Genomic DNA, 27,991 nt, shown 5'->3' on the forward strand with positions numbered 1-27,991 from the left:
CAAGCTCAGGCCCTGTAAAACTCACTTGATAGGGAAGTAAAATGAAAAATTTGTATTGTTACCAGACACGACAAGGTGTAAACGGCAATTCTGATTATATTGACCTCTGAAAAGAGGGAGAGAGAGGAAAGAAAGAAGACAAGAATCAGAGGCCAATGGTGGGGGGAGGGAAAGGATATTGGGGAAAGGGGGAAATTAGGGAACTGGGGAGCAGACAGGGTTTTTCCAAGGTTTCACACTGGGTACAATTAAGACCAATGAAAACGCCCAAGTATCAAGGTCAATAGCTCAGGAAATATACTCCACTCACTGAGAATGTGCTTCTCCCTAACTGCTGTCACTGCGGCGTGTGCCCAGGAGCTGGAATCAGCAAAAGAGATGCAATAATAAACAAACGGGCAATGACAATCATGTCTGCCCCACCAACAAAAAAAAATCCCAGCTTCCAGCATTCAGCACTGGGTGAGATGATTAAAGATTAACCCCCCTGCCTCCTGCCTCCACCCCTCTGGGGAGTATAGGCCTTGAAGCTCAGCAAATCCCTCCAGAGAAATATTTGAAATAAAAGACAACAGATAGGGGCAGCAGCGAAGACAGCAAGAGGCTGAGGGGCCAATAACCTCCAACGAGGGGATCGCTGCAATCTGGTCCGTGTTTGCTGATGATAATGCGTCTTTCCAAAGCCCTGATAGACATGGAGATGGCAGATTATAGCGCAGCATTAGACCCAGCTTACACCACTCTGGAGTTTGAGAACATGCAGGTGCTGGCAATGGGCAATGGTAAGTCTGCTTTGGGGTTTGCTTTCCTCTGTTAAAGTTAATTGGGTTAGCCAGAGCTTTCTGGAGATCCAGTCTATAGGCAATAGGCTTTTCATTGGGATTTACTCACCTACAGAGCATGGGGAGTTGAAGGGGCCAGGAGAGAAAGACCAGTATGTAAGTGGCTTTTCCTCCTTCTCTCGAGTACTGCCGTCTGATTAATGCTCCTCTGGGCACTGACTGAACCTGCTCAGCGCAGGTACCTCGTTGAGGGGCACAGCATAATAACCCTAGAGAGAACAGAATTTCCCTGCTAATCCTTTGGCTGCAGCAAAGGAACAAGGACCCAGAGCTGAGAGCAAATGGGTTTTACCGGTCTCAAAACCCAAACAGGAGGGAAAGTGCAGAGATCAGCTGTTTCTTTACTTGTGAAGGCTTCTAAGTGGGCTGCTTTCCCTGGCTTCACAGATGCATGGCGATAGACAGAATCTCCCCTAATTGTGAAGTAGAAAAGGCGTCCGGAAGAGTTTCAGTGCATTGTGCCAGTCAGACACTCGGACTGCAGTTGGATTTTTAGTGATAACCCACACGTAGGATGAAGGTGTGCCGTGCATGGTGGGGGCAGGTATCTTATTAAAAAAGGCTATATTTCCAGTGGCAGCCCCCAGACCAGGTACAGGTAGCCCTTCTCTTTACAGCCCAGAGCTAGACTGAACCATTTACGTGGCGAAAACTGGTGTGAGTTTAAATGTATGTGAGGCAGGAAAGGAAGGCTCTGCCCGTTTAACTGGGACTAGTCTCAGTTTATCTTCCCACTGGGATACACGAACACAGTCCTCTCCCTCCAGGAGATCACATGTGTTTTATTAAGATACACAGCATTATCCCATGGGTTTGAGTCTGGAGTCTGTAAGGATTCCTCTCAGATTCCTCTCCCAGTTACCCCAAATCCTCTCTAAATATTGGGTTAATCACTCAGCTAAATATGCTGCAGAAAAACAACCGTCTGCTCTCTGGGATCCCAGGTTTGTGCTTTCTCTCTGGTTAGCTCTCTCTTCAGGCTGCTCCAAAGCTGCGTAAGAAATCCCGTTCTGGTGTTTGATTAGGGAATCTTGTCACCAGCATATACTGACTAGGTTGCAAGACAGAACCTTTTTACTGCAAACCAATGACACAGGGTTGCCCAAGATAGCCATTTTGCTCTGAGTGTAAGTCCATGGCACTGAAGTGCCCCTGCTGTCTTATAACTCTGACATACCTCGTTTTGGGTTCTGCTCTAATCCCTGCCTCTTGGCTAGTGAACTGTCACGGGGAGTTCAGGGAGGTGCGAGTCCCAGAGAGGGGGGTCAGTGATGGGATTCACAAAGACGCGGCTGCCTTCACACTGCAACAGCTAGCTTGCTGAGATACCGGTATCTATTCTTAAGGACATGTCTGAACTTGACAGCTAAGCTTGAAGTCCTTCAATGTCCAGCAAATAGAAATCCCGCACTGAGGTCATCAGTCATCAGGCCCTTTAAGGTCCAGAAAGCCTGGAGAAGAGTTACACTCATGCAATAGGGGTGGAGGCACTATCTGTAGAGTTTGCCTGTGATTTAGCAGAGAGGGATGGTGACTTCCACAGTGTTACTCTGATTTTATAAAGAGTAGTAAAGGTGATTGATCATCCAGAGAATGACCTGCAGCAGGCCCTGTGGGGAGAGTGGGAACGAACAGTTTCATTGTGTGTGACTTGCCAAGGAGGTTGTTATATTTGAACATAATACAGAAAAAAGCCCAGAATTAGCCGGCTAGTAACCCAGCTGATTCAGCTGAATAGCTTTGTGTCTAATATGATCCAGTGGAGAAAGTTATAGTCATAGGCTATGTCTTTAGAAAAGATGAGGGTGAAGGTTAACTCAGCATCCTGGCAACAGTCCAGCTCAGACAATTACGTTCTGCCCAACTAAAACATAAATCCACTTGCTTCTGTTTATCCCACAAAATGGACACAGTCTTCCACACGTCCTGTCCCAAACTGCTGTAAAGTGCTGCGCATTATGAAACAGCCACCATCTTTCTGTGATGAAATGGCGGCAAATTTTAAATCTTGTTACTCTTTTGATGCTTCCTGCTTTGGAAAATGGTACAGGACTCTCCAGGATAAAAGTTGCTATAAGATCATTTTCAGTCTTATTAGATCCCTCAACCTTTAAGGGGATTGTTTTTGTTCTTAGTTATCCTAGATTCAAACTAATCCCCATTACTCAGGCATTGCTGGGACAGCAAAGGCTTGAGGACAGCCAGTCATTCACACTGTTGGCACTGTACAAATAATGTTTGAGAATCATCTACCAGCAAATCATTCAGTGCTGGTTTCCAGTTTAGAAGAACGGAGGCTGGGTGGATTGGAAGGTTTTTTGAGGTAGGAATGGTCTTTTTCGTTATGTTTGGATGCAAGCTGAACACAAAAGGGCCCCTGCCCCTGTACGTGGCTTCTTGGGTCTACCATTACATATATCCAGAGCACTACACTCACAGAGGTAGGACTCCTTGTATGGAGGGCCTTTTCCTGGTCAGGTTTGATCTCCTTGGAATCTGTTGAAGTTAACTGAAAAACTAACTTTTACTTCAGAATAAGTGCCCACATGGGGGAGTTTGTGATGATAAGAAAATTGTCTTCTATAGGCAAGCTTAGGGTCAGTTAGAGCCATTCTCTGCAGCGGTAGCAGGAGCAGTGCAGGGCTGGGTAAGGGCGATGCTGTTTGGAGGTTACCTTTCTAGGTGACAGTGGGCATCTAGGACACCTCATTGCGTTTGGCTGGACAAATTGTCTTTGCAGCTTGCTAGGAGTGAGGAAAAGCCAGAGTGAAAAAAATGGAGCATGTTGCAGCTTCATCAGTAAGGACAAATGATCATTCCTAGCATGTAATACAGCCTTAAGAAATGCATATGCTGGAGGCTATAATTTGTACAGCTTGTACCCCCATAGCAATATACATAGTCAGGCATTGGTCACTCTCTGCAACATTAGGTTAACAAGTAGACACATAGGCTTTCCATATAGGCATCTTATATATGCCAGGGAAGCAAGTTGGCATGGGGAATTCAGGGGCTGGGGGTCCCAGAAAAGGTGGTCAACTGTAGGATTCACAAAGATGTGACTGCCTTCACACTCCAACATTTGAACTGTGTAGATTCAACTGGCTTGCAGAGATAAAAACACCTCTTCTTAACAACATGCCTGGACTAGATTATATTAAACTTAAAGCCTTTCCAGTATCCACTACAGAAAACGATCCCAACCAGGGGAACCTAGTATGTATGCAACAGTAAGATGTCTATATGGAAAGCCTTTTATGTCCACTTGTTAGGCCCTCCACACAAGGAGTCCTACCACTGCAAGTGTAGTGCTCTAGATTTACACCCAGACCCATGCCATACCACTTCCATACTTAGATCAGCCCTTAGTCAGAGGGCACATTTTGTTAGGTATTTCAGTGGCACATCTCTGTGTCGTGGGACAGGTCAATCAGGGACCAGATTCCCAGGCTGCAGAACTCCATGTCTCTGGCATATCCAGAACCTGGTCAAGCAAACAGCAAAAGAACTTCCTAGAGGCTGGGCTTTAAACAAAGGGGTCAGCCTGGCCTCTCAATGAACTTTGTGGCAGGAGACCTTTTTGAGATAGCATTGTCCTATCCTCTTTTCCCCCACCCCCAAATTCGAGCTCCTAGTATCAGCCCCATCACCTCAAGGAACAGCCCTTTATAGAGTGCTGGGGCAATGCCTGACTCAGCACAGCTGTGGCCTCTCCCAGATGATCCCTTGCACCAACTACAGGCAGCTGTGGCCTTTACTGGGGGGAGTGGTAGCCCTCTCCCTGCCAAAGTATGAATGAGATCTGTGCATTCTTTCGTAACAGAAGGGAAACCAGGACAGCAAGGAGAGTGGGACATTGTGTCTTAGATCAGACAGATGGTGGCACAGGGTCTTTTCCAGTGTAACTCCAATTAAGTTACCCCAATCATGGGCTTGACCCTGGGACTCATGAAATACAGTGCCTGTGATTTGCAAGGCAGAGGCTCGCACATGCCTTTATTGTGCTTTCAGTTCATGTTTAGTTCATGCCCCCTAAGTTTCACTAGGCGTTTCAGACCTTAGCATAGGTTCTGTGTCACTTATGATGATCAGTGATCTCCTTTTGCCCAGGTAGAAATCCCAGTACCTCCCCGCCCCCCCCAGTGGAATCCTGCAGGTAGTCTTGTGCTTTCCAGTAGTCCCCATTAATTTCTACTGGGCTCCATTAATGTTAGTTGCAGGAAGCTGGTGGGATCTGAAGACCCAGGAACCAGTAATTCAGTAGACCTATGTGATCTGTTTCTATGGGCATTTAAAATCAGAAAAATAATTTAAAACTGGAATTTCCAGGGGTGGAGATGCAGGTAGCTGTGCAGATACACGGTACCTGAAGGTGGTCTTTGTAGAGGTTAGACCTACAAGGTTACCAAGTTTTGATGCCATCTGCCTTGTGGTTTGACTAACTCCCCTGAGGGGGTTTTAGTGCAGCAGAATGAGCCTTCTGCTGATTTGGTGCTTCTTCTCCGTGACCGCAGAGGGTGATATTTCCCATCCTCCTCAAGTAATCTGGCTGGTGGCTTTCTCTGCAGCAAAATCCTGCCACCATTTCTTGCCAATGTTGGTGGATAGCCACTGAAGGACAGATTTCATGGTAGCTTGTGCTGTAACATTATCAGATTCCTGAGGATGTCCAGCTCTAAGCCTCCTATGTCCTAAAGTCTCGTTCTTCTCTTTGGCTAGGCACAAACAGTTAAAAAGCCCGAGGCTGAATCAATTCAGTCTTTGCAGGTTAATCTAAACTGCACAGATCAAATTAAAACAGAAGTGAACAGACCAGTCGCGACACATAGGGGATGCACAGGGGTGCACATGTACCCCCTGAGTGGCTACGCTCACCGCTTAGGCAATGGGCAGGAGGGCAGGCAGGAATGCCACCCCTGCAAGCGCCAGTTGGGTGGGAGCGCTATGGCACTCCCGAGAGTGGCCATAGCCAATTCTGTAAGTGGGCTTAGTGATTCGCCGTGGGGAACACCGCTCATCAGTGAGATTGGCCGTGGGGGGACCCCCCGGTCGCTGACTGGTCGCTGGGGGAGCACATACCCCTCACCCCCTGACTAAGGTGGCATCAGCCACCCATGGAACAGACATTTACCTTTGATTCAGGAAATGCAGTCACATGCCTACAGTGGCTCAGGCCAGAAGCCAGAGAACACTAGAGCACAACTTTCTGGCTGTGTGTTTGCTTCCTCTTCCTGCTCCCCTCAAGGTCTCTGGGATTTGCAGTCCACAATAACAGCAGCAGGATTCTGCAGGGTTGCTCATCACTTCCTCTTCCTGCTTCCAGGTGGCTCTGGGGTTTGTATTCTACAGTTGCAGCCAGCAATAAGTTTGAGTGTGGGAAATGATGTTTAACGCCCCCTGGCCCCAGATCACAGCTGGAGTTTTCCTGGGGGCAGTCCCTCCCTCCCCCAATGAACTGGGCTGCATCCGCAGCGGGACTTGCCCTCAACCCCCCCTTGTCAGCCAGCCTTCACTGCTCCAGCTAGGGAGCAGAGGGGTGGGACCAGCCCTGCTCTCTGGAGCAGATAGCACAGCCCAATCCAGGGCTGGAAAACATGCTGGGGAACTGTTATTTAATTTGAATCAGGAAGAGGTCTGGGACAGAAGTTTCATAAACTGGTTTGATACAAATCAGTTAAGTCTGATACTATATTTAATCAGGTTTACCTTAAACCAGTTTCAGCCATTTTGAGCTTCTATTCTGTTACAGGTTTAAACAAGTTTCGGATGGCTTAAACTGATTTATGTGTAACTTCTGTCCCTAGCCTTTCTGGTCTGAGGCATCTGAAGGGAGAGCACTCATTCACATGAGGAGTCTGCCTGAAGTCAGCAGGGCTCACTGAGTGGGTGAGGCCTTGCTTCTGGGACTATAACATGGCACAATCTAGCTGACTGAAAGCAGGGTCTGCATGAAAGTGAAACCAGTGCCAGGACTTGGGTGTGAGGCCCATAAACAGGGGAAAGCACTTAGACTGCTGGCTGAGACTGTATTTGAGGAGGGTTGTCTACATTTTCCAAGATAAGTGAGGATCTCAGGATCCTTTTGGGTTAATTGCTGCCCTTGGGTTACCAAGTAGCCCATAAGGTGCTTTCCTATCTCTGGTAGCTACTAATTTCTCAAATGCAAACCTCATCTCAATTCTCTAACATACTCTGACAAGAGCCACCTGGGGCTCTTTGAAGACCACAGCTTCTGCAGAATACAGCTGCAGAAAATTTCCGTATTAAATTTGGAGTCCTGCACTGAGCACATAATACATATGCTCCAAGTTTGCACTGGTTCCCTGTTTGCTTCCACAGGTCTCTCAAGCCAGTCGTGGCAGTGCATCAAAACAGAAACCCCAAATCTGAAAATCCCAAATAATTATTGGCTCTGGTCACTGCCAGCTGTGAATTTGGTTTCCCCTGTTTGAGGCTGTCTCTGGAGTTCAGACTGTTTGAATGATCATCATGCTCTGCAAGCCCACCCCTCTCACAAGCAGGTCTCAATGCTCTTTGTATGCTGCCCCCGTTAAACAGAAGCACAGCGATCGATATGAATGAATTTTTCAAGCATGGCCTCTGGGCCTGGGTTCTGTTTTTGGATCCTTAGCTTTTATGGACACTTAGGGCATTGTTTCTACATCTGAATGCCTGAAGTCAGGCACTTATGCTAGGCATCCAAATAAACCATCTGATTTTAAGAAGTACTAAGCACCCATCATTGCAAGTAGAAGTCAATGAGAGATGCAGGTGTGTAGCACTTAAGACAGGGGTGGGCAAAATGCAGCCCAGGGGCCAGATGCGGCCTGCCAGGCCATTCTATCTGGCCCACGGCCCAATTTTTTTTCTCAAAAAAATTTAGAAAATATTTATCTGCCCCTGGCTGCCTGTCATGAGGCCCTCAATAGCTTGCCAAAACTCAGTAAGCTTCCCTCTGCCCAAAATAATTGCCCGCCCCTGACTTAAGAGAATCAGCTTGAGTGTCTAGCTTAATGAGAAATGAGAAAATAATGAGCTACAGGCCTGATTTTCAAAGAACCCAATGGCACCAACTGTGCATATCTGTGGCAAGGCCTTGGTGTTTGGAATCTGCTGTGTGTGTGTACAAGAGAAAGAGAATGCACACACTATGAGGTCCTGCTGGTGACCTCTTGCCACCACTCCTCTTAAGTAAAAAGCAGCTGCTGTGACTTTTCACTGACTTCCTCCCTTTTTTCCTTCCCCAAAACAGACACATCGCCATCAGAAACATCCAACCTTAATGCATCCAACAGCCTTGGGGTGAGTGCGCTGTGTGCCATCTGTGGGGACCGTGCCACAGGGAAGCATTACGGCGCCTCTAGCTGTGATGGCTGCAAAGGCTTCTTCAGGAGAAGCGTCAGGAAGAACCACATGTACTCCTGCAGGTATGGATGGAGTATGCCCTACTGTCAGAGGCTTTACTGGGGCTAATAAGGCTATAACTGAAAAGTCCCCGGACCTTAGGTTCACTTTCTCCTGCTCTCTCTTTCTACTCCATTTCTCCCTCCAGCAGAAGAGGGCTGGAGACACTCACTACTCTGGTCTTCAAGCAGTCACTTAAGAATAGTGTCAGGTAGCCCTGCCCCAGTCACTGTCAAGCAAGGTGTGTAGGAAGATGCCTACACCCAGGAGCATACTCAAGATCTCTAGCCTGAGATGCAGGTTTCATGCCAAACCCATTTTCAAAAGCAACTTTGGCACTGACCCCCAAACCTCCCAAGCATGAAATCCATATCACTGAAACACCTTTGTGCAGCTTGGCCTTGGGAACTTAAGTCTCATTAAAAATCAATGGTTCTTCAGCTCCTAAGAGTTTATGTCACTTTTGAAAGTGATCTGCTTCATTGCTTTTGTAAGTTTTACCCCAGATCTCGTTACAGGGGGATGGATTTAACAACACAGATCTGAAATCTGGGAGACAGAAAGAAAGCTAAGATGGAAGTGGAATTTGCAGTGTAACTTGAAGCCTCCATCTAGATTTTTTTTAAAAAAATAGGTACCTAATGTTGGCTCCTAAATCCATATTTAGTGTCCTGATTTTCCAATGTGCTAAACACACAGATGCTCCTCCTGATTTTAGTGAGACTGTCTTGGAAATGAGGCAGCTTAGATAGATGCCTAGCCATAGACCTAAACTGCTGTTAGGTACCCATCTTGGAATATCTTGTCCTAGGGTTTTAAAAAAGCACTATAAAACCAGGCTTTTCAAAAGCTGAAGTAATCTATGTGGTAAGGATACTATCCCCTTGTGGCAGCTCACATGCCCCATATTTAACCAGACTTGACCAGCCAGCTTAAAATTAAATAGAAAGCATGTCAAATTCCGAATAAACTCTACACAAACTGCTATTGACATTACCGTAAAAAAAAGAGACGGGAGTGTTTGCCTTTGGGAGTCATGGATGTGGGTATAGCAGTGTGGCAGAAGCTGCAATGATTTTACCCAGTGAAGACTGATGGTGATACTGGAAGGCGGCTCTATAGTTTTGTTCTGTGTTATCTAGAGGTCAGAAAAGGATTAGGAGTCAGGATGCCTAACTGTGGTAAAGCACAATGTAAGGGCATACGGTGTAGTGCAATGATTCCTTTTCCATAATAACATTTTTCATAATAATCCACAGGTTAGAACAGGAGTTGTAGGAAGGACAGCTCGGAGAGTGACACCAGTAAGCTTCCAGGAAGCTGCATGTGCTTGAGGATTGCACAATACCTCTAAGCACAAGTACACAACAAGGCTGCAAGCACTGCTTTTATTTAAGGTCAAGGTGTGACAGTCCAAATGGAGTCCATTTATTATTGCTCAGAGTTCTGGGTACAAAATAACTAAGGACCACTCCAGTCACCGGGATCTAGCTCCTATCTAGCTGGTCCTACCTGGGACCCCCATCCCACTTAGCAGCATAGGAGCATAGGAGTGACAGTGACAGACTCTGACCCAGTGACATCTATTTTTGACACTGCTAGGGAGACCTGAAAATAATAGGGATTATGTGTCCAAATCCCTTAGCTGCCCTGTGCCACCCCACATGGAATAATTCTTGTTTAATTTGTTGAGAAACTAACAGATGCAAAGTGACCATGGAAGTGCCAGATTTTAATATTCCCTTCTCAGGCCAGGGCATCTGTGGATCTGCTCTGTTGTTTTTCTTTATTGCCACTGACATCTCTCTCTCCTTTCCAGGTTTAACAGACAGTGTGTTGTAGACAAAGATAAAAGAAACCAGTGTCGCTACTGCAGGCTTAAGAAGTGCTTTCGAGCGGGAATGAAGAAGGAAGGTGCGCCATTACTCAGTTATTTTATGACTTACCGTCAACTTGGGATGGCTTAGTCACTAGGAAACTCCTCCAGTCTCATGCCACCCACTGACATCCCGTAAAGTCAGTTATGCTACTGCTTTGACTACAGCTTTGCCCCACCTCCAGACACGTCACCTGGACCCACAGATACACACACACCCTACATACTACGCTGGTATAAATAGTACAACTTTCCCCAGGTAGAGAAGGCCTCCATAGCTTTTTGTGGCTGCTTCTTTCTGAGGTGAGTCACTATGCCCTTTGCCCTTACAGTGAACCTGGTCTGCTGCAATGTGAGGGCTCAGTTTAGAGGAGAACACGTTTAGATGCTTCAAAGCTTTGACTGACGATTGTTTTTCCGTAGCAGCGAAGTTACAATATTCTTTACTCCTTCTTCACCAAGGGAACTGCCGCAAAGACCTATTTTAGATAAAGGTCACTTGAGTGAATTGCCTATTATACTTTTTATCCTAAGGAAGTGCGGTGGCTTTTACATTAAAAGCATATAATCAGGTAATTTGTACACAAGCAGAATTGCACTGCAGAAGCTGACTAGAAAGCAGCACAATTTTATTCATTTTGCTCAAAATTTTCTTTGACACCCAGAGAAGGAGAAAACTCGGTATGGGGTAAAATGCACCCCTGTCTAGAGGAGGTCAGCAAAAAGCATAAGCATCCCATTTCACTCCTGAGAGTTGCAGAGGTCTGTCCTACGCACTGGCAATGGTGAAATCTCTCCAAGTTTGTGGTGGAAACTGGTGATATTTCACCACAGGTAAAATGTTTGAACAGTCATTAAAATACCCACCGTTATGCACCACCATCATCCACCATGACCAAGGCCTTGCAAGTCATTCCACAAGCCTCCTTGTACATCTGCCTTCAAGGCCTTTGCAGTGTTTCCCATATCATACAGTAGCCACAGTGAGCCTGGATTCATCTGTTATAGTTCAGATAATGTCTATGCAACAAATCTTTCTCCCACTGAGTCAGTGAGTGGACTGGCATGGGGGGTGGGTTTGACCCTGTTGTTCTTGAGTACATACCTTAAGCCCCAAATTTTCCTGATCCCGGGATATGTTCCTCTCGATGCCAAGCCCTTAGGATAAAAAACCTTCCATACATTTGAAAGTAAATAACACACAACATCTCACACCATTGCAGTAGGAAGTCAGCTCTTCTAGAAGACCTCTAGCCTCCCTTACCTGGTGAATATTTCTTCCCATACAACGGGAACCAGGCATGACTAAAAACTTTAGTTTTTTTTCCTGAAAAACTTGGCTTAAGTTTTCCTGAAGATCAGAGGAATCCTCTCTCTTTCAAACCTACTCATCTTGTATTTAAAGCTCTGCTGGTGTCTGTTAATATTCAATAGAAGTTACATTAGGTCCATGACCAGCTAATACTGAACAAACATTTGGAAAACATCATGGCGTGACTGAACCTGGGGCCCCTGCCACTGATAACGAACAGCGTAACCTTGAGAACTCCTATTTACAGCCGCTGACTGCAGAGCTTTTTTTTTAGCGCTGGCTAGTTATTGCTTTTTATCAAGCTGTATTATATCTTCAGAAAATACAAATCCAAGGAGCCACCAGTTTCATGGGGAGATTGTTGTAATTGGCTCTGGAGTGGATCGATAACCTCGTAGAGCAGATAGTTTGGATGACTGTACGTTGCCCACCCTGGGTTGACTACTGTGGGTTATAAACAGCACAAGTGCTGCTTAGCAGGCACTTGAATTCACCTCATCAGCATTATTGCTCCAACTGCAGCCTTTGCTGTATTAGGGCACTCAGAAGATCCCAAATGTTGAATCAGGCACCAAATTTAGGCAAGTCAAGCTCCTTACGTTTAATGTCTAAAACCAGATACAACTGCATCCTAGCTTTCTTCCCACACTGCACTGTATAGCGGCAAAACCATGGCATATGAAAGTTGATCATTTATTGTGTAGAGGGAATACCAAATGGGTGTGAGTGTATTTGGTGCATATGTCCATTCATGAGTAGCGGTTGAGCCAAAATACTTTCTTGCAGCTGTGCAAAATGAACGTGATCGAATCAGCACCCGGAGGTCCAGTTATGAAGACAGCAGCCTGCCTTCCATCAATGTCCTACTGCAGGCAGAAGTCCTTGCACAACAGGTAATACCTCTTTCCCATCTGACTACAGAGAATGCTTCTGCGGCAAAGTGCTCAGTAGATTCATTGATTCTGTGGTTTTTTCCCTTTTTTTTCCTCTTTTGATGACAGATTTGCAAACTAAACACCATTTTTTCAAAAGCATTTTTTATTTTAAATCTTCCCTTGCAGTGCTTGAAATTTCAGCTGCTTTCATCGGACACATAAAGGCAGGACCTTTGTTGAAGCGAACTGGTAGAGCTTCACTGAAGTCAAATGAGCTGTGTCAATTTATGACAGATGAGGAGCTGGTCCTCAGGTCACATGTGGTATTTCCACTTCCTGACTGGACAAGAATAACTCTCAGATTCAGGTTTCTGATGCTGGTTCTACCTGGGATAACTATGAATTTAAAGGTTTTGCTTTATGCAAATATTCTTTCCAGGGTTTTAAAATTCCTCTGCTTCCACAAACATCCTGCCAGGAAAGTGATATACAGAAATATTTGCAGAAAGGGACCCAAAAAAAAAGGAAGCAAATTTGTTCAAGAATTTGAATAAATATGCACAGCTTAAAAACTGACATTGTTTGGGAAGAACTGAAACCAAGGCTTTCAAGCCAGGCAAACACTTGGGGTGGCTCTATCAGGCTTTCAGCTCAGAGAGTTTCCCATCCAGTCTCATCTCGAACCGAGGCAGCCTGGGCCTAAAGCATTGGCAATATCTATCCACATGGCCCTACATCCAATGGCATAATCTAAGATAGTCCTTCAATTCACCAGTAGTGGAATACAAGGGAAGTCTTTGTTCAAGACCATGCATCATGAAGCCCATCTCAGACCTCACCACCAACTTTCCTCTCTCTGCTCTACCAACGGTGCCAGCCTGTTCCCCCCCGCCTCTTTCCTCTGATAGGCATCATGGCATCTCATTCCTTGGTGCTTCTTATTCAAGGAATGCTCTTTCTAAAACTGCATATCAAACCACCTTCCTCACATCATTCAAAGCCCTCCTGGAAGGTGACAACTGTCAAAACCCTTGCAAAGGAGTAAAGGTGAGAAAAAGAAAAACCTAATGAGGTCATTAAGGCCTGTCCAAGCTGTAGGTACTGACTACTGGGCTTTGCTGACATCAGATGGAGTGGAAGGCACTCTACTGAGGCCAGGGCACTCAGAATATTGCAGGCCTGAGTTCATGTTGTGGCTAGCAATTTGAGGGGTCTCTGTTTTCAGATGCCTCTGTGGAGACAGCTGATTTCCAAGGCTTGGGTGCTCGGACAAAAAATGTGACTCCCCAAATCCTGGGTGTGAAAATTTGGGGAATTGATATATAAAGCTTAAAAATTCTGGCTGAGGCTCTGAAATTGCTGCATCGCTGCATGCCTCAGCCAGCCACATCCTGTTGGGCCTGTGTCATGTGTCTCTCAGGCCAGGGGCAATGGAAGGTCATTAAACTTTGATGGCTCCTATTCCAGGTGGGAGCAAGTTAGGACAGTGGGATGGCTGAAGCCCAGAGAAATCAATCCAACCAAGCTCCTCTGCAGGGAAAGGAGTGGAAGCACTGGAATTTCCCCAGAAACAGAAGAAAAAAAGCAAATGTTAACTCCAGGTCTTCAAAACCCCAACGTCTGAGGATGGGAAACTCAGAGACACTCATTAGGATATGGGAAGTTTGGACTGGAGAAAAGAAAAGGGGTCATTCATTCCCAGCTGTGTGGCCTGTTTTAATTATGTGACTGGCTAAGGAACACGGAAAAATGCTTCACAGGAGAGACTCAAGGAGGGAGAATCCTCAGAGAATCTGACTTGAGGGAACCAAGGCAGGGAAATGTGTGCCAGTGGTTATTATCTTGCCCCTGGGCCTGTATGCCTGTACAGTCCTTGCTAAAGTGAAGAGGGTTTGGCTTTTGGACTCCTCGCTAGGTCTGTGTTTCATTTTGCTCCAACCATCACATGTCCCTGGACGAGCAAATTGAAAACCCAGAGTGCCTGAGGCTGGAGTGCTGGGGAAATGTGTTCTTCAATTTTTGGGTGTCTGGACCATGAGACTTAAATGCCATGAAGGGATAAGAGACATCTTATGGGGAAATGCCATGAAGGGACAAAGGTGCATCTACATGACATGACACATCGCTGTAGCAATGTGCTACAGCGTCATAGCATTAGCAGGCACTAACTATGATGCTGCCACTACTGCACAGTAGCTCGTTGCTAATGAACAGTAGAATCAAAAACCACCTGTGAGCCGCTAGGACCGTGCAGTACCGGTGGGTAAGGCAAGTACTAAATGGCCGCATAGTACCGACTGTGCGGTCAGGGGCAGGTGTAGACACGCCCAGAGAGTCTGTGTAAAACAAGCCCAGGAAAGAGCCTGTGCAGCAGCCTGTTTAGTTCAAGGGAAGTTTAAGATCAGACAAGCTCCCTATGGTGAGACCAAAAGATAGCAGCCTGGGCAGTATCCAGAGGGGAATCTCTACCAAGGAATGACTGTTGAAAAATCTTGGCCCATGTCTTTTTCTGCAAGGCTCGTAGCACATTTATGGCCTCTATAAAACTAATGATTGTGCTCCTTACTACAAAGCAAGACAGTGGGTCCTCTGGTCACCAGGCTTGCAAGGGAGCAGCATTCTAGTATTACAAAAGCCTAAGTCTGACTGGTTGTCTGTTTGTCCGTAACATTTTATTCATGCTCTGATTGGCTGCTTGTCAGCCAATCAGAGTGCAAACAAGCATTTGAAGCATGGTGGAGCACCGCCATGATGGTGGGGACACAGGGCATGGGGGGGAGGGCGAGGCCTGCATGTCCCCCACCCTCCTCCTTGGAGGCGGGGGCAATGGAGAAGATGGAATGGGGGGGCGAGGCCAGCAACACTGGCCTCCTGCCCCGCCCCCCCCTTACTCCTTGCAGGTGATGGCGGCTGTGGCAGGGGGGCAAGTGGGGTTGGGATGCCATGGGGAGGGGACGAGGCCACAGCTCTGGCCTCAGCTGGCCCAACTGCCATTGTCACCACAGGACGCAGTGGGGGGGGGAGGATTGGGCCCAACGTGGGTTGGGGGAATAGTGGGCATGCCGTGGCAGTGGGGGGGAAGGGAGGAGTGGGCCCAGGTCCCATGCGGGGGGGCAGGAGGAGAACCGAGCCAGAGCCAGGGGAGAATCCAGCCCACTGTGGCAGAGGGAACAGCAGGCCTGGACCAACCCGGTGGCAGCAGGGGAACGGGAGGAGAGGGCTCAGAGTGGCCTGGGGGAGGAGGCGGGGTGGGGGAGGAGAAGGCCTGGCCCCGAGCCCGAGTGGGGAGGAGGCTCGCTCCTCCCCTGCCCCAGCTGCTGCCTCATCGGGCTGGGCCGACTGCTCTCCACCACCGAAATGGGCCAGCTTCTCCCCCAGCTTGAGCTCAGGCCTCCTCCCCCTGTCAGCTCTGAGCCCACTCCTCCCATTCCCCTGCTGTGGCGGGCCAGCTTCTCCTCACCCTCAGGCCCAGTCCTCCCCCATATCAGGCCTGGGCCCAGTCCTCTCCTCCTCCCACCACTGCAGTGAGAAGCAGGCCCAGACCCCAAGCAGCAGGAGGTAAAGGGGAGTGGGCCCAGATTGGGGGGGGAGGGGGCGGGGGCACTGGGCTCCATCCCTGCATGCTCTCCCCACCCCGCTGTCATTCCTGATGGGCAACTGGCTAGTTTTTCTGTAAGACTGTGTGTTCTGCAAGAGCATGATATACAACTGTTGAGTCAGCCACCAGCGGCTGCCAAGAAATCCACTCTGGCAGAGTACATGTAGGCTTGTTAAATGATCCAGCCTACTAATTGGTAATTTCTATGTTCCTGGCTAATTAGACTAAGGTACTGCTGAGGAGCCCTTTTCTCTGAGATCTCAGGTCACTCACCAGAGGTCTGTATTTATTTGCTAAGCCTTCCGGCCTCCCTGATTAGGGTAATACACAGGGAGATTTTTACAATCTTATTTATTCAATAACAGTTCCAGATCTGGAGAGGTTCCAGAAAATGAACTGGGGGGGAATAGTTTTTTAAAAAAAAACAAAAAAACCCCTGCAGGTGGCTTTTGAACTACATTTCCTCAGTGCGGCAACTCTGTGAACGAGGGAGACAGGGCCTGAGGTGAAAGTGCTGGGAAGAACGGGATGGAAATCACCGATGCTGAATGGGGCGAGAGAGGGCAGAAGGAGGGGAGTGATAAGGTTGGTTAATCGCTCACAGAAGCATGAGGATAAACTGGTGATTAAGGGCAGATTTTCAAATTAGCTGGGCGTGCAGCTCTGTATATAAAATATGCATGCAGGCCTACACCTCAGTTATATGGATATGGATTGAGGCTTTGGGCGACAATCCAGTCACTACACACGCAGGCTGGACCGGCCTGCCATTTTGCAAGTGAAATGGTCTGGTTTGCCTTGGCAGTCACAATGGTTGCACATGCAAGTTAGGCAACAGACCACTCTTGTGGGCACACTGGCGCCCATTTAGTCTTACAAAACAGGGCCTAAAATGCTTCTGACTTGAAACTGGGGGGAGCAGACTCCAGTGAAGAGACCCCTGACTTATGCCAGCATAAGGAAGAAACAGTGAGTCTCTTCAGTATTACACACATCAGAGACAAAAGCCAGGCAGAGGCAGAAGAGTGACAGCCACGGTTACTGGGAACATAGGTGTGGCAGGGTAGTTCTCCAGTCCCATTTTACTTAGACTTATTATTCAAACCAGCACCTAAAACCTTGATCTAGTAAAAGCTCAGTTCTTCAGTAGACAGACACTAAAAAATCGAGAACAATGTTAAAAAGTGATCCAATACTGTTTTCAATTAAAAAAACTGACCAAAACATTTGTGACACATTACAAATAGCCTCCTCTCCCCTCACCACCCCCAAAACCTAGTGACCGAGTTAGTTTAAAAGTTGGAAAAATTAAAATAACTTTCAGTTTTATTTTTCCCTTTAGTTCATTAATGTTTCTCCCTATTCTACTACCCATCCTACTCTACCCCATATATCTTCTGTGGCTTTTTCTACAGGCAGGATCATGAAAAGTGAAACATGCAGGCATTAGGCCTAAGTACAAAAAGCCCAAGGCTGAGTTGATTCAATCTTCCCAGGTTAGTCTGAGCTGTGTAGATTGAGCTGATAAGCAAATGAACAGATATTCACTTTTGATTCCAGAAATGTAGCCACATGCCTGCAGTGCCCCAGGCCGGAAGCTGTGGAGTGTTAGAGCATTGCTCCCCGCTCATCTGGAACAGACAGTTTGGGCCAAGGCTAGCTCACCCAACCCTGCAAGGGGGTGCGGGGTTTGCAGGGGTGGTGCAAAGCATCCTGGGATGCTGGGGGACTATGAGTTAACTTGAACCTGGAGGAGATCTGGGACAGAAGTTCAATAAACTGATTGAACCTAAATCAGTTAAATCTGATACTACATCCCATCCAGATTTATTTTAAACTAGTTTTGGCCATTTTGAAAATGGGTTATACATACACACTGAACTTCTGTTGTGTTACGGGTTTGAACTGGTTTCTGATCACTTATACTGGTGTATGTGTAATTTCTGTCCCTAGCCTAGAAGCTTAGTGACATTCAGTCCAGTTTCAAGTGCACATTCAATTCCCTCCAACATGGAGATCAACAGATGAGTATGTGGGGGCTTCTCTGAAGAAAAGCTCTGAAACTTTTCAGGTTTAACCAGCACTAATTTTTGCAGGTCTGTAAGCAAACAGAGTAGATATATATAATGAATCAGTGCTTTTGGCTTTTGGGTGTTGTAGGTGAAAGATGCCCATCTCATCAACATTATATCTCCTGATCCCACCTTTCATGAGCCTTCCTAGGTTCTTGGACTTCCTTATCTCTGGCCCCTTCAGCTCTGAAATATGAAGGTCCTCTGTAAGTCCTCTCTCATCCTTGCAGATATCATCACCAGTTTCTGTGATCAGCGGAGATATCCGAGGGAAGAAGGTTGCTAACATCGCAGATGTCTGCGAATCGATGAAGCAGCAGCTGTTGGTGCTGGTGGAGTGGGCCAAATACATCCCAGCTTTCTGTGAGCTGCCCCTGGATGACCAGGTTGGTGCTGCCTTTTGACCTCTCCTAGATCTTTTTGTCACGGTCAGTCTAAAGCCAGAAGGAGAGAAGAATAACCCAGGTCTTCAGAGAGAGTGCACATTGTTCACTCAGTTATCATGACTGCAGAAGCAGATTGAGGGGCTGCATACATACAATACTAAAGCTGACTACTTGCTGAGACAGTTAATCAGCCTGAGTGCACAAAAGTGATAACAGTGAAATCAAATGAGACACATTAATGTATACATTTTGCATTGGCATGAATCAATTATTTATTAATTAGTTAATATTACTGCAGTATTTCAAACACTTGAAATCTTATACACACACACACGCTTAGGATAATTAGACTTATTATTGCTTAAGTTAAAAAACCTCTTTCGGGATCTCACCCCAATGGTTTCTTGGCATCTATGCTCATTTTATTGATAGGAAATTAATCATAATACAAAAGGACTTAAGTTCCCAGACTAATAACAATATCTCTGTGTAGGGTTAAAAATTACAAATATACCATATTTGCATTATAAAGAGAATTTTAGAGTGGCATTTGCCTCTGCCCTTACTTACAGAGTACTTTTAATTTCCTCTGTTAGCTCTGAAATCTAAAGCAGCCTCAGTGATGCAAGAAACCATTGCAAACATGGCAAAGCTGTGTGCACACATACCCCATTATGTATGTATACTCTCAAACTGCATGCCCATGAAGGTTAGGTTTTGCAGGGTGCCTGCACTGTGGGGGACATGGTTTCACATTCAATTACTTTTTGTTCACAAGTCTATAAAGGATGATTTTCAGCCAAGATTGGTGTCCAGTCTAGTGACTTCCTGGTCTGGAGGGAGCTTGTATTGTATTGAGAGAATAGGATACATGGAAGGTCAGAGTGTCCAGCTACTCAAAAAAAACCCCACCCAAGCTGCAGCTCACTGGGAAGTCAACATGTTTTATAGCCTTTAGGAATTTACCCACCTCTGGCCATTTGCATAGAAGCTTTGAACTGCTGACAGTAATAAGCAGTTTGCTAAGCTCCTAAAACAAATACATTTAGAAATTACAGTAAACAAAACGGACTCCCGTGGCAGATTAGATTTATGCAGCAAACAGGCTGCACCATAGAGAGGGCTGGATGCACTACTGAATTCATCAAGTCTTTCCTTGTCACTTGGAAAGCCTACTGCAGGGCCCACTCTGTGTGCTGCAGAATCTATAGCAGTGTGTCCTTATTACAAGCTTGCCAGTGGGAATTCTTTGGAGAAGAAGCAAGCAAGAGCCAGCTTGTCTGTCTACTGTATTCACAGCAAGGGTCATGATCCCTGGATCGTTGCTGACAAGACCCCTCATGTTAGTAACTGCTCCCTGGCTCCTCTGTCATGCTCCCTACCCCAGTCACCCCTTCTGGGGTGGTGCGGGTGCTAAGGTGCATGGTTGACAGCCCAGAGGTTGCAAGTTTGAGGCAACAGCAGCAGTGCATTATGGCGCAGCCTTTCAGATCCCAATAAATCTATGGATTCTCCTAAATACCTTGTCACAAGGAAAAAAGAAGTCAGGCTACTGTGTCAGAGTCCACAAGCTGAAGAGTGTGTGTGAGGCTGTGTGCAGAATGCCAGTGAGGCCAGGAGCATGAATGGGCAAAAATGCATGTGAGCCAATTACAGAGGATTCTCAAGAGCTGGTGAAACAATTTGCATTGGAACTGTTCCTTATTGGGAAAAGCAGTTTTGTGGAAATCAAAACCCTTTCTGGGAAGGTGTCCATTTCACTGACACTTTTCACAGCAAGAAAAATCCACAAATACTTTGATTTTTTTATCTTGATCATGTTAAAGTACCTTTATTTTTGTAAGGCAAAGGCATTGTGTTTTGCCATCATCACACTGATTCATTCTGTCCGTGTCAACTTTTGTAGTATATGAAGATGCATTTGTAATATTAATCTTAATTCCCATTGGTATCTATTGCGTATTTTTAAAATACAAAAGCCCAAACGAAAATATTTTTGTGATATTAAAACAACATGTTTTTCCATTAATGACACACTTGGATATTATACAAATGAAACATATCAAGAATTCCAAAGTGAATAATGTTAAATTTGTGGTGAGCAGGACATTTCAAAATTCTGACATTTGGTTCCAATTAGGGAATAATGTTTCTTTTTTAATTTTGGAATTTGCAGCAGACCAGAAATTCCAGTTTCCAAGCAGCACTAGCAGCTGCTGAGAACTGCAATTTCACACACCAACTAGGTGCTTTTGCCCTCAGTTGCTCTCTGCTGTCGAACCAAAGGCTGCTCGGTACCATGAGCACGCACAGCCTTTTAACAGGAGCCTCTGTTCCATGTATTTGCACAAGGCCCTTCTACCAGCTCTGCTTTGCAAATCCATCCCTCAAGTGTCAGCATCTTTGCTAATCAGAGCTTTGTTCTACCCAGCTTGCATCCTCTTGACATTTATGGTAGGGCAAGACTTGTCTTGGATTTGCCTGATGCTGAGAGAGATAGCATGTTGAAAAATGGTGATATGTCCCTCCTGCTTGGGTTCAATCTCTACAGCCCCTTTTTCTCCATCTGTTTGTTCTGCACATAGTGGTTGGATCATCCCCATCAGGACACACTCTTCCAAATATCTCCGTTAATGTTTAATGGTTGTTTTCTTCGGTGGAGGTTCCTGGCTGCCCATTAAGAAGCAGCCATGTCACATTGTCCAATCTTTAACCTTTGTTTCCACAAAAATCTTTGAAATTTTTAACAGAAGTAGAGCAAAAGATTCAGAACATTCCCCAGAATCACTGAAGGGTTAAAATGAAATACTTCAATCATTAACGGCAGGGCAGAAAAACATCCCTTTGCCTTCATTGGTCCCAAATGTCCATTGCAACAAGGGGAGCAAGTGATAGAAGTCTGATCCCCACCTGGTGGTGGGACTTAGGGCCTGACACAGAAATTATCCTCCTTTTTTGTGAGGAAGCATGGGCAATGGAAATGGCCCTTTCCCCTTGCATGAATACGCTGGCTGCTGCTTCTACATACGTTTTTGATTCCATTCCGTTCATTCCGTTCAACGTGATTGTGGTGGCAAGACACCTGAATAAGGGTTGCTGAGTGTAAGAAAGAAAAAGAGCCCTTGAGAAACTCTTAAGAAACAGGGTTGACCTACCCAGGCTGGGTTACTTGCTCTTTGGGCACTGGACCCTGGTGTCCTTGTTTGTCAGCACTTTCCCTTGGAGCCCAACTGACTGAGGAAGCCCCAGTCTTTCTCCTGTCACCCAAGTCAGTCACAGTTTCTCCTGATCACATTCTAATGAAACATTGTGATAAGTCCTGACCATCGTCTTGCCCTTGGGACAGTGGAATAGGCAGTGCCTCTGTCTCTGCCTTTGCTTGGTTACACTAGATGCACAGTTGCTCTTCTGGGTTTAAACAGGGCATTGTACCTCTCCCATTTTCCACCTGTAAGCACTGGACACTGTTTCTGCACTTGGTAAGAGTCTGCTTTACTTTGGCCACTGTCAGTGCATTGAGATTACTGGTTGGCTGCTGCAATGTTCTGGACTGGGATAGGGGACAGTCTGGCTTGTTGCTGTTTTGACATTTATAGTACTTCCCAGTGCTTTGTGTATTGGGATTTCTGGTGCTTTCAGGTCAAATGCCTTTCAGGTTTTATGCTTTGGACATTTGCACAGAGTTGGAATTGCCGAGATACATTTTAGACCTCCCTCTTTTAAACCCCAGCACTAGCAGGAGAAAGAATCTAACTCCCACCCCAGATATAACCATGCGGTACAGAAGTGGGGCTGCTTTCTTTATACTCTGCTTATGAATGAAAGTATTTGCTCCATCCATGTTCTCCCACTAATACCCAAATGTCCCTGTCCTTCCAGGTGGCATTGCTGCGGGCACATGCAGGAGAACACCTACTCCTGGGAGCCGCCAAGAGGTCAATGGTCTTTAAAGATGTCTTGTTATTAGGTAAATGCTCCTCTCTGCTGTAACACTGATGATTCCCACAATGAAGCACATTCACTGATCCATGAGTTTTCTGCTTCTGGTTTAGAAGAGGGAGGGTGCTTTATTTTGCCCTGTCATATTTTCGGTGAATGGCCTATTGGATCGGAATTATCTTACATTTCAGAGAGCCCAACACAGTCCAGGTGTTCAGTCAGTTCTTGACAATGTGTGTAAACTGCATACCCAGTGGGTCCTAGGGGGGATGCATCTGAGCATTCCCTGCCTACCACTCCTGCTTAGAGGCACCAGATCTGGGAATGCAGTGGAAAAGCCACTCTGAAAGAATCCCCAGTGGCCACTCTCAAATACATCAGAGATGACAGTCTCAGGAGGGCTGGGATGGACATTCCCAGAGTGACCTCACTGCTGTATGTTCCAGTTGGTGTCTGTGCATGGGAGTGAGAGCTCGGACAGACTGGATTGTGGACATACCCTTAGAGTCCAGGGTCCTGGTTCACATTCATATTTGTGATACCACCTTGCAGTGTTAAAAGGCCCACATCATTAAGGAACAAATTAAGGCCCCTTGACACTTCCAGAATGGTACAAAAATGCCTTAGAGTCTATCTTCTTGTTTAAACAGAGATACAACTGTGGCATGTTGTACCTTCAGTCTAGGTAGCCAGAATGAGAAGATCAGTGCAGATGTGGGCTTCAGCAATGCTAGCAATCAGAGGATATTCCTGGAAAGTTTATTAGAAGTTTTCTGATGTCTCAATGCCAGCAGAAAGCATACAAAAGCTGGGTGGGAAAATGTTATCAACTTTGACATGCTAGCAGCAGACTCAGGGTTCTTGAGGTCTTAATTGGCCTCTTAATTCCAGAGGCCATAATGATGTATCTCCACTTACACACGTTTAACCCCAAGCTTAGTACTGGTGTTTGGATATCAATATGTGAAGCCATGGTAAACTTTATAAATCTTGATGAATGTAACATCTGAGGAGCACATATCCCTTTTACTGCTAGTTTGCATATGAGCAGAGAAGGCCATTGACATATTCTGTTTTTCTAAAGGAAATGACCATATCATCCCAAGGAATTGCCCAGAGCTGGTGGAGGTGAGTCGTGTGGCCATCCGCATCCTCGATGAACTGGTTCTGCCATTCCAGGAGCTGCAGATTGATGACAATGAATACGCCTGCTTGAAAGCCATCATCTTCTTTGACCCAGGTATGAACAAGCCTTCAAGGATTAGCCATCAGAGACAGCCTGCTCTTTCCAAATCTTGCAACAACCAGGCAAGGGCAGCCAGTTTCTGTCCTCACCCACATAAGCCAGCAGCTCCAAGGCTGCTCTACTTGATGCAGGGATATGGAATAATAGAAATATAAGTGCTTTCCTCCCCCCAAGCTATGTGAAGCAGAGATGCTGGGAGAGATGAGCCCTAGAGAAGAACCATAGGTCTACCATGTCAGGGTGCATGGAGTCAGAGGCCAAGTTGAGCCCAGGGACCATTTCCCAGAATTCCTACAAAACAGCATGCAGCTTCTTGTTTCATGGTTTGTTGTAGATGCCAAAGGGCTGAGCGACCCAGCTAAGATCAAGAGGATGCGGTATCAGGTGCAGGTCAGCTTGGAGGATTACATCAATGACCGGCAGTACGACTCGCGGGGCCGCTTCGGCGAGCTGCTTCTCCTACTTCCCACCCTTCAGAGCATCACCTGGCAGATGATAGAGCAGATCCAGTTTGTCAAGCTCTTCGGCATGGCCAAAATCGACAACCTGCTGCAGGAGATGCTGCTGGGGGGTGAGTATCAGCCCTCAGCTTCTACTAGGTAGTTTGCAAATGGTCACTGTCAGTCAGCCTCCAGACTGGCTCCCAGACCTGTGCTCAGATCCACCGGGTCATCTGTCCTCATTCAGAGCCCTGAGCTGGAGTGAGCTGAGCATTTACAGCTTTTTAACATGCCATATGCTTGATAATAATAGGCGAGTGCTCCATTCTTCTGAAACCAAATTGGCTTTTTATTTATGCAGCTGTTTACAGAGCCACCCCTGAACTTAGTCCTGTGCACCCAGACTGACTTCCTCCTGCCATCTCCGCACTCCTTCTCCCTGCAATCTGTCCCCCATGGAAACAACTCCACAGCAAAGGTGTTGCTTTCCAGAGGAAACAGTTGCTAAAGGAATAACAAGCTGCCTCTCTGACCTCTGCACATTCAAAGTATTAGAGATGCAGGCCAGCTTTTTAACTTGTGCCTCTTCTCCTTCTTCTGAGAGTCATGGGAGCAAGGGAAACCAGCATGGTTGGTTAAGAACATGGTCCAGATTTACTACTAGATGTTGAGAAATAACGTAATGATTTATTGGGACATATTGGAGCAGACAGTTGCCCCGCAGCTGCTCCTGCATGTAATTCTTCCCCTGTGGCCTGGGAGGACATTGAGCATGATAAAAGGCAGAGCAGAATGCAGAGCAGCATGGTGTCCGTGGAAGAACTGGCCAGGCTGGGAAAATCTGACGCTAGGGGGTCTTTCCCCTTTGGGATGGGCAAGTGCTTTCCTGCTCTGTCCTGGTGGCAGTCACTGACATGGAAATGGTTTCAGGCTCAACAAATGAAGCACCTCATCCTCATCACCCTTTGCACCCTCACCTGATCCAGGAGAATCTGGGGACGAACGTCATAGTAGCCAACACGATGCCTGCTCACCAGATGCATAATGGGCAGATGTGTGAGTATCCCCAGGAGACCTCACTTGTTTGGAATAAATTGAAATGGGATGATTGGGAACAGTAAAAAAGTATACGGACATTCTAGGGACTTTGTGGATTTAAACAGTTCACCCATCATGATGGTGTTCTCAGCTTGTGAAGAGACATTAGTCCAAGATAGGCACACTGTCAATGGGTGTGCTAGATCTTTCTGTGTAGAAATGGCAGACAGGCATGTAAAGGATGGATAGGCTTGATTACAATAGGTTGAGTAACTGTTTCAATAAAGACTTCCCCAAGCAGACTGCAACTGTTTTACAACAGCTCTAATTTAATTTGGGAACTGAGGTTCCAAGTCAGTAATGACTGCAATCAGTAGAAAGACTCCCAAGAACTTGAGTGATGGTGGCATTAGTTAGTTAGTAGGGTCGAAAGGGACCTGAGCAGATCATCAAGTCCGACCCCCTGCCATGTCAGGAAATTGTACTGGCGTCAAACGACCCCAGCAAGGTGATTGTCTAGCCTTGTCTTAAAGACCCCAAGGTAGGAGCCAGCACCACTTGCTTGGAAGTTGGTTCCAGATCCTAGCTGCCCTGACAGTGAAGTAGCGCCTCCTGATATCTAGTCTGAATCTACCCTCTGCCAGCTTGTGACCGTTATTTCTAGTCACTCCTGGTAGTGCTCGGGGGAACAGGGACTCCCCCAGTGCCTGCTGGTTCCCCCTGACTAGTTTATAACAGGCCACTAGACCCCCCCCCACCCCCCAGCCTTCTCTTGTGGAGGCTGAACAGGTTCAGGTCCCGTAGCCTGTCCTCGTAGGGCCTGCCCTGCTGCCCCCTAATCATGCAAGTGGCCTCCTCTGGACCCTCTCCATGTTGTCCACGTCCACATCCCTCTTGAAGTGCGGCACCCAGAACTGGACACAGTACTCTAGCTGCGGCCTGACCAGTGTCACATTTTGCCCCAATAGATTTGGCCTCACAGCTTCTGTGAAAAACCAGCAGACTTTCTTTGAATGTTGTCTCTGCCTTGACCTCCCTCTCCTCTTCTTATCCCCAAATGCCCCCAAAATGTCATATTGCTGGGTTAGGACCATTGGTTTTGACCTATGAAGCATAACACTCACATGTGCAAATAACATCTAAACTCAACAATGTGAATGTTCAGAGCACCGCAAAAACCAGACAGCCCCCCTGGTCCTGAGTTTTTTATTGCAGATTCCCCCATGAGTCTGACACCATTTACTTGTGGCTGCCAGTGCTAACCTGCTGTGCAGGTCAAGCCATGGCAAGCACCCAAAGCCTTGAAAAGCCATTTCCCACTGCAGAGCATGTTTCTTGTGTCAATGATAGAGAGACCTAATATAAAACCCCAGACCCAACACCACACTCAAGACTTGGAGGGTATGGAACCTGGTCCACTGGATCTGAATGTTGTGCCTTGAGTTGGCAGAGTCCTGCTCCCTTTTTCTTTCTAACACAGTTTTTCTTTTTTCAGCAACACCAGAAACTCCCCAGCCTTCCCCACCTGCAGGCTCAGGGTCTGAGCAGTACAAGCTACTTCCTGGGGCCATCGCTACCGTGGCAAAACAGCCGACCTCAATCCCTCAACCCACCATCACAAAACAAGAAGTCATCTAGCATCAAGCAAAAGGAAATCAGTCTGTTTTAGAAAGACTGTGTTGGAGAGAGCCCCCAAATGACTCTGTCACTATGAAAAAAGGAACCACCCATAGATTCCTGAGCACAAGCACACAGACTTGTTTATTGGAACAGCAAAAAGCTGTCTTCATGGGGCTACACGAAGCCTGTGCCAGGAGCCAGCTGAGAGTTACATAACTGCAAGTTAAAGCCTCAGTGAAATTCTTATTGCTAATAAGACAGCCTGGATTCCAACCTCAAGCCTGCTGACGGTTGTCTCAAGATCTGCATTGACTGGCTATGAAGTTGCACCTGGCCATTTCTCTACTGCCTTGGAGTTGTTTCAAAGCAAACCCGACTACATTAAAAATGAGTCTCCAGATAAACCCATTGCGTCTGCATGAAAGGAGATGCCTGCTGTCTTTAAAGCTGCCCAAAATAGTTCCAAGCCACAGCCAAAGTTAATGGAGCTAAAAATTCCCTGGAAAGCACAGTCCCAGGAGAAGAGGACTGCGCTTTGCATCAGTCACTACTGAAATAACCAACGCCTTACTGCCTTGTCCACATCTACTGACTTGGGTCAGGGCTAAGGGGTCATTAGAAGCTATTTTCAGGGATGACAAAATCCTGTGGTATAACGTTCTGCCTTAAATGTTGGTAAAATGAACCCTCATGACTAATGATTACACAAAGCCTGGTCCACATAGTGACTGATGTGGGCTGGGACATCATTGGCCCATTAGGAGTCACTGCCAGTTTAGATGTTTCATCTCTTGGAGGGATGCTGTAGTTCATGATCCCAGCACTATGATTTCCTTCCCACAATACTGACTGAAGGGGACAAATGTCACCAAGTCTGCCATTATGTTATGCCAGTATTGTTGCTAAATGGACTGGAATGATGGTGGGGACATGGGGGCTCAGCAGATATTAGGGAATGTCTCAAGGAAGACGGAGATGAAGGACAGTATTTACTCATCACCCTGAAAGCCTGCACAGACCTCAGTGAGATGACTGGCAGGGAGCAGTGCCAATCCCCGGCATTGCTAGGCCTCTACTGCCACTTACGTGGTTAGCATTAAACAGAAACTTCTTCACAGGGGTGAAGTAGAACCTGTACTTGGGCGGATATGGAGCAAAGAGGCATGAAGAGAAGTGGGGAAGAGTAAGGAGAGAAGGGCCCCAGCCAGGAAGACGATCAGAGCTGTTTCCCCAGTGTTTGAAATCCAGGGCTTTAGTTCAAGCTTGTCTTCAATCCTAAATGATTAAATGTCCAGCAGAATTCATATGCTAAGGGCCAAGGTGACAGATTTTTCACGACAGCC

General features: G+C 46.5%; 1 protein-coding gene across 1 annotated transcript; it reads left to right on the top strand.

Moving 5' to 3' along the window:
* The first annotated feature begins 546 nt into the window (after nt 1-546).
* On the top strand, nt 547-27,991 carry HNF4A (hepatocyte nuclear factor 4 alpha). Its single transcript, XM_019539619.1, has 10 exons — nt 547-782; nt 8,095-8,269; nt 10,066-10,160; nt 12,221-12,327; nt 18,210-18,365; nt 22,245-22,332; nt 23,389-23,544; nt 23,885-24,121; nt 24,921-25,046; nt 26,524-27,991. Exons 1-10 carry the CDS (start codon nt 662-664, stop codon nt 26,664-26,666), a joined length of 1,404 nt encoding a protein of 467 aa, XP_019395164.1. The 5' UTR covers nt 547-661; the 3' UTR covers nt 26,667-27,991.

Source organism: Crocodylus porosus, unplaced genomic scaffold (genome assembly GCF_001723895.1).
Source record: "Crocodylus porosus isolate Cpor-Errol unplaced genomic scaffold, CroPor_comp1, whole genome shotgun sequence".
In the NCBI taxonomy this organism is placed as follows: domain Eukaryota; kingdom Metazoa; phylum Chordata; order Crocodylia; family Crocodylidae; genus Crocodylus; species Crocodylus porosus.

What these genes read in the sequence shown, in the direction of transcription:
- HNF4A (XM_019539619.1), top strand. Translation starts at nt 662, where the DNA reads ATGATAATGCGTCTTTCCAAAGCCCTGATAGACATGGAGATGGCAGAT. An exon ending in CAGAAGTCCTTGCACAACAG is followed by an intron (nt 12,328 to 18,209) that starts GTAATACCTCTT and finishes TCATCCTTGCAG; the next exon opens with ATATCATCACCAGTTTCTGT. An exon ending in TAAAGATGTCTTGTTATTAG is followed by an intron (nt 22,333 to 23,388) that starts GTAAATGCTCCT and finishes GTTTTTCTAAAG; the next exon opens with GAAATGACCATATCATCCCA.